At 40.9% G+C, this 6720-nt stretch overlaps 1 protein-coding gene across 1 annotated transcript in view; it reads left to right on the forward strand.

Annotated features, from left to right (window-relative positions):
- GTF2I (general transcription factor IIi) overlaps positions 1 to 6720 on the forward strand; it is a 65041-nt gene that overhangs the window by 49899 nt on the left and 8422 nt on the right. The window contains exons 12-14 of the mRNA XM_019545300.1: positions 814 to 876; positions 3184 to 3285; positions 6513 to 6578. Of these exons, the coding sequence (XP_019400845.1) occupies positions 814 to 876; positions 3184 to 3285; positions 6513 to 6578 (231 nt within the window). The remainder of the gene's footprint in view (positions 1 to 813; positions 877 to 3183; positions 3286 to 6512; positions 6579 to 6720) is intronic.

Consider the following 6720-nt stretch of genomic DNA (forward strand, 5'->3'; position numbering starts at 1 on the left):
AAATGAAAGAGCTCCCCCCTCCTCCCCCCCACACGCGCACACACACATACACACACTCCCGGAGCATGTGTATAAATAAACAACCCTTGTTTCCATCTTGGAACTCTTAGCGTTGTTTCATATCTGCAAGTTTAGCAGTTTTTGACTAAAACAGAAAGGGGTACTGTCTATATCAGTTTGTATGTTTAAAGCATTTAAACCCAAAATTGGCTTCCCTTTATTTTATCAGGATATAATTTAATTCATTCCCTATCTGTAAACATTGAGTGTGAATATAGGTGGGTCAGATCCTGGTCACTGCAGTGATGCACGTTGCCCCACTGAAGTCAGTTTGGGTCTGTTTCTGTCATCTGTCACTGTTGATGTTGTAGTCTTACGCAAATTATTGTAATGTAATCAGTACATGTCTGACAATATTACGGGAATGATGGAGAAAATAAAGCATCTGTGAGGGAGAGAAAGCCTTTGTTTATATTTTCAGTAATCCCTGATAACAATGAGAAAATATTTATGATTTATATTAATCCTGTTAAGCCTGGAATAAGGAATTTCCGACCGTCATTAATGCCGACTCTGCACTGGTGCACATGCAGTGTAGCCTGCATAATCCTCATTTCCTTTCCCTTGTCTAAAGGCTTATGTTAAAAGTATCTTTTGTTCTGCGCTTTGTGTACTCTGTGAATTTAAAACTTGCATCGAAGCTGTTGGGCCTTTTTTGAGAAGCAGCAGTCTAAACATTTAAATTGCTGACTGTTTGGGGTGAGAGTACTTGAGATGGCATGCGCTATTCAGAAGTTGTTTGTTTCCCCTCAGATTCGTCTCAGCACGCCCCTTCTGAAACAAGTGAAGACCCTGAAGTTGAGGTCACCATTGAAGGTGAGTTTTTCAACTTCCGTATTGCAATATTTTGCCTTCTCTTGGCAATAAAAGCCTTTACAATTGCTAATAGAGTGTTCGTATCATTTTCTTTCACCTGATAATCATGGATCCTAGTTTTCCACGGTAAAAAAACTTTTTTAAGTCTCTGATGAAACTTGAAAATCCACATTTTTCCATGGTGAGCCCCGCACAACACCAGTTGGCTGAGGGGGCCTGGTGGCAGTCCTGCCCCTTGCTTCTGTTTGGTGGAGAAGGGCAGGGCTGTACAACAGGTAGCTCTCTTGGCCAATCAGCGGTGGAGAGAGGAGCAGGTGGCCACCATCTTGGCTGCTTTCCTGCATGCTGGTGGCTTATCCCTACCAGGTGGGCCGCTGCAGTGGCTTGAGATCTTTTTGCTCCTGCTAAGGAGCCGGCATTTTTTTTCAGTCAGCTTTTTTTTTGCCTCTGGCAATTCTAAAAATTTTCTGTAAAAAAATGGAAATGCCATGTTTTGCCTTTGGAAATGCATCTGAAGGATCCCTGCTGATAACTAACAGTGATCATCCATCAGCATTAACATACTGTCATAAGCCTGCTTTGTGTCAGAAGTTCAGTATAAACAGCATACTCATTGCACCCATTAAGCTAGGCTTTGAATGATTGTATTTTGTACGTATGCTTCTAGCAGTAAGAGTACGAGCGTCATTACTTTGTCACTTCATTACGTTGAATTTTTAAAAAGTTGTTTTGGGACATTCATTCTTACAGAAATTAAAACTGGAATTTTTAAACTGATTTCATTCATGTACGAATTCCGATTTATCAATAGCTTGGACTGCACCAAAGTAAGTTATTGGAAAGTTTAATCTATGTGTCTGATGTTGATTTAAAATTATTTGGGAAGAGAAAAAACGGTTGTAACTACTTTTGATGTTTTTCATCCATATGTTCAGTGAGACGGTTGCAATGGTAATCGAGCATCACTGAAGCTACTTTTGCGTGGGCTGAAAATTAACCTTTTTTCCCCCCCCCTTTTTAAACTGAGTTAGGTGGACTACCGTTACCTAAAGTGTGTTTTGGGTGGGCTTCTTATATGTCTGCCACTTTAGTAAGTAAGATTAGGACCCAGCAAAATAATTGCCTCAGCAATTGGGTCTTTCAGTGCAGTACATTTTTAGGATGGAGTTGACATGTGTTGAGATGCCGTTTAAACTTTTCCAGCAGTAAAATATAATTCTGATATTATTGCAGTGAAACAGATGATTTAAATATTCTAAAGCTTCTCTTTTTAAAATACAAACCTTTTAAAGTCCTCTGCTGTAATGCATTGAGACTGCTTGTATAGAGCCCAAAAGAGAGGTAAGGGGGTTCCCAACATCTTTTCAGATTTTTCCATCCCAGGCAAGAGGTAGGATTCAGTTTTTTTCTTTAGTTTAATTGTCTCTCTTAGATTGGAGGCATTGCCAACAGAAAAGGTTTCCCTAGCTAAAATCATTGTGCTGGGGGGACAAACTACAGTTCTGCTGTAGTCTTGGACTTGTTTGTTGGTTTACTAAACTTCTGTCATCAGATAGGTAAAAATCTGAGGCCATCAGCTGCTTTCACTTTTTTTGGCTTGCTTAAGTGTGTTTAGTATAACTAGTTCCCCCAGAAGGGATTTCTGCAGCACAGAAAAGAAATTGAATGGGCCTTCCCCCCCCCCCCATTTTTAATGTTTTTCATCTGTGAATCTTATGGAATTAAAAGTGGTGTAGAGCACAACCCTAGATTTGCTGAGCTTTTGTTGAATTAAATTCCACCTTTAGATGGTAGGTTTTTTAGCGTAATATTGGCTTGAAATGATTTCTGAAAAGCTCTTGAGTTCCACAGGGACAAAAGTACCATAAACTCCTGTGGAATTTGCTTTGTGATATGTAAAGTCATGATGTTTCAGCGCCCGGTAATACGCTTCAAGACAGAAGGGTGAGATGAATTCCAGTTGATCATAAATATGTAAAGTAAATAAGTATTTTGTTGCGACTTTGGCCTAGTGTGTCTGTTCAGAACACTGTTGGGTTTTTGGTACGTTGAACATCTGTTTCAGGAAAACATGACCTAAATCTTGCTTTTGCTACATCTTGCCACATGCTGGCACTCTTGCTCCTATGAACGGCTCACATACCAGCAGGTAGTGTGTTTTGAGTTACTCGCATAATGGGTTTTTTTTGTTGGCAAATTTGAGCCCTTACACAGGCAATTAGAACTTTTGAATTTGAAAATACTTTCAGCATGGCAAACAGCAGTCCTTGCAATAACATTGGTGAGGTTTTCTTTCTTTGTTTTCAGATGATGACGACTACTTGCCACCCAACAAAAGACCGAAGAACACGGAGTCGACAAATGAAGCAGCCAATACTGGGAGAAGAAAAGTGAGAGAGTTCAATTTTGGTAAGATTCAGAATGATGGGTCGTCTTTTGCTTGTCTTTTGCTTTCTGAAAAATTGTGCTGTTCAGTGGTACTAGATAAGATCAAGTTATGGGACTTTGAGATGTGGTGAAAGAGGCTTTGTCTCTGTAGAAATATTAGCGCCGTTCAAAAATTATAAGCTACCTGCATTTGTTCATAATGGTGTATGTAAAATGATCATCTAACAAGAACAACTTTGACCTATCAAGTTTGTAGCGTTTAACTCCTTCAGCAGCTATCGTAGGTGGAAAGAAACAAGGCTGAACAGTTTAAACACTGATACCCAGGTAATTGCATAAAGTAGGAGCAAACTTAACTTTTTTTCATTTGATTTTTTTTTTTTTTCAAGGAAATAAAGGAACCAGGCAGGCACTTTGACTTTTAGCTTAATGGACAATTGTAGAGCCTGGGTCAGGAGCTGATTGTAGTCAATTCCTCTTGATATTTTAAACGAAACAAGAATGTGCTAAGAGGGGGAATCATGCTTGGGGAAAGAAGCAGGGGGACTCCTTTACAGTGGGTAACTTGGCTTCAGCTTTGCCCACACAGAAAAAGATGCTTGTTTTTCTATTTGTTTTTCTTTGGTGGGGGGGGTGTGTGTGTGTGTTGTGCATTTTTTTTTTTTGCTCGTGCTTTTCCGTTATGACTAATGTGAAATAGCTGCAATGAAAGTGCATCAATACACGCCCCCCCCCCCGGTGCCCTGGGTTATGCCCATTGCTGGGCAGTGCTGAGGGTGATCTGGTTGCCCCAGGGAATCTGTATTGCTTTGCACCAAATTCAAGCAGTAGCTTAGCCTTGAATTCTGCATCTAACTCACAGGGAGTAGCATGAAGTGCATTACAATAAAATAAAGGTTTTTTTTTCAGTAACTGGTTTCAAATGGATTAGTAAAGCTGAAGATTTAATATAGCCATATGAACGTCGTCTTATATCCCTCTATATTTTGAAAGGTCTTTGTAGCCTAATTTTGGCAAATTACTTCATAAGCTGTAAAGGTAGGTAAAAGCTTGGGGCACTGATCACACTGGGAATGTCTGCACATGTGCCTGACTGCGCAGTATCTGCTGGTATTGTGCAGTCTCGGCAGCAGATGGGTTGTTTTCGACCCTACTGTGCAGTAGCAATGAATTACTGTACAGTAGTTTGTTGCTGGTGTGCAGAAGCAATGGCATCCTGGTTAGTGCCTGCCGATGGTATGTCACTAGCTTGTCACAGCAGAAACGTAGCATGTCGTGTAGACATGCCCGCTGTGAGCCAGAGTACTTTTTCGGTTGCTTTTTTTTTTTTTTTTCCCCCCTGCATCTGCCCTTGCAAATAAATGTTCTTGAATTGTAGTGTGGTTGATGTTTAACTCCTAGTGCTGCCATCCCAGGGGATGAATCATAAAATTGGCTGAGAAGGAGAACCGCACAGACTGGTGTGGCAGCACAGTGGCCACTGGTTGTTCTGTTCAGTATTTCAAGGAAATAAATTCTTGACAGCTTAAAGTTTCTTGTGTGGATGCCATTTTGAGGATGCTAAAGGTAAAGATGGAAGCCAAGCAAGTAGTGAGAGGCTTTGCCCAAAATGGCTGATGGTCTGGGAGTTTTTCCTCCTGATTGCAGTCTGCAGTTGTTTGAGTGTCTTTCCCAGGCTCTCCTTACCAAAACTGTCCATCTATCCACCAGAGCTCATGGTTACAGCAAGGATTCCCATGAGAGATTTCCATGCAGTGAAAGATGGATTTCTGCTGGGGAGTCTAATAACCACACTTCCGTCTCTCTCCGAGAGTTGCACGTGGCACCCGGCTTCCCTCCCCTTACCCACCCAATGCTCTTGGGTCTGTATGGGACCATGACGACTACAATGTGTGGCTCTGTGCCACAAGGTAGAGTTACAAAGCTGCAAGCCTAGCTGCATGTCAGCTTTTAAACAAGGGATTGATAGCAGATCAAAAGGACTTGAGAGCAGTAGAGGGCATCCAGATAAACAGGCTGATCCAGGTTGAGGAGTTGTGCAGTGTGCAAGAGGAGCCCAAGGACTACCAGAAGCGGAATAAATAATACAGATGTGTCCACGGGGATCTTAAATCTTATTCGTGCAGGTTAATTTAATGCAGGATGAGATGCCAGACAACTAGACTAAAGCGCTTTTGTGTGTTAATGCAACACTCCAAAAAAATTTTCCCATGTAGACAAGGCCTTATTCATGCCTAACTTTGAAATGCAGCCTCTTCTTGACATCAGAGGAGTTGCTTATCCATTATAATCTTTAAAAATGTCATCTGAATGGTGTGTTGCCTATATATGCCCATACGAAGCTTCACTTTGAAATGAATTTAAAATATTGACTTGAACCTGAAACCTGTGTTTCAGCAAAAGGAGGTATAATGTATCAGTGTAGCCTGATGATTGATTGATTGATTGATTGATTTATTTTTCTTTTGAGCTCTCCATTCTTGCTTATTAGATTGTCACTAAAGGCCATTTGGCATCAGGTACAGCCTTTTCCTAAAGGCATTGACACTAAAATCTGTGAAACAAAGGTACACTCTAGAAGAAACCCGGCCAAAACTGTTAAAATGCTGCCGTTAAATCCAGTTTTCCAAGGAACGCGCAGTTGGATTTGGATCTTCTGCGTCGTCTTTTAGAATTTGTGCTTGTTTAGCAAATCTGACCAACATCCAGATTTGGGCAAATGCTGGACTAAGGAAGAGGATGGCACCTGCCCTCTGTAGCTTTACAGATTTGCACCAAAACTACTTGATGTACTCCAATATAAACTTTATCAAGCTTCCCTAATGAAGTGTTGTTTTTTGTTGGTTTGTTTTTTAAAAGCCCCTAGACATAGATAACTGTCAACAGCTACCACAAATTGGCTTTACCCCCAATGGTGGTATGAGCTGCTGATGTTAGAGAACCCTCTTTTGGATTAACTCTAGTTTAACTTTTTGTGCTCTAATTTTTTTAAACTTGGTTTGACATCGCACAAGTTTTGAAGGTAATCTTAAGCATTTCATTCTGTCCCTCCTCTGCCCCACCCCTTTTCTGGTAGTACATGCCTAAATCTTGAGATGTAGACTGTCTGCCAGACCCCAACAAGTATCTGCGTGCACGTGAGCTCTAAAGGCGCACTGCATATTCCAGTATTCAGTCGTAGAGCAGTCTTTTTGTGAAAAAGCTCAGTCTTGTTTGTTGTCTAATCCGTCCTCCTTTTCTCTTTTCAGAGAAATGGAATGCCCGAATTACAGACTTGAGAAAACAGGTTGAAGAATTATTTGAAAGAAAATATGGTATGTGTTAAACTCCCTTCCAAACAGTTTCCTCTAGCCCTTTGAGACCGGAAGTTGCAATTTCTTGGCATGCGTCCTGTTGTTGGTTCTAGAAAGCACCAGGACTGACAGCATCAAGGGGTTAAATAGATGTGACTTTAAA

This window comes from Crocodylus porosus, unplaced genomic scaffold (assembly GCF_001723895.1).
Source record: "Crocodylus porosus isolate Cpor-Errol unplaced genomic scaffold, CroPor_comp1, whole genome shotgun sequence".
Taxonomy (NCBI): Eukaryota; Metazoa; Chordata; order Crocodylia; family Crocodylidae; genus Crocodylus; species Crocodylus porosus.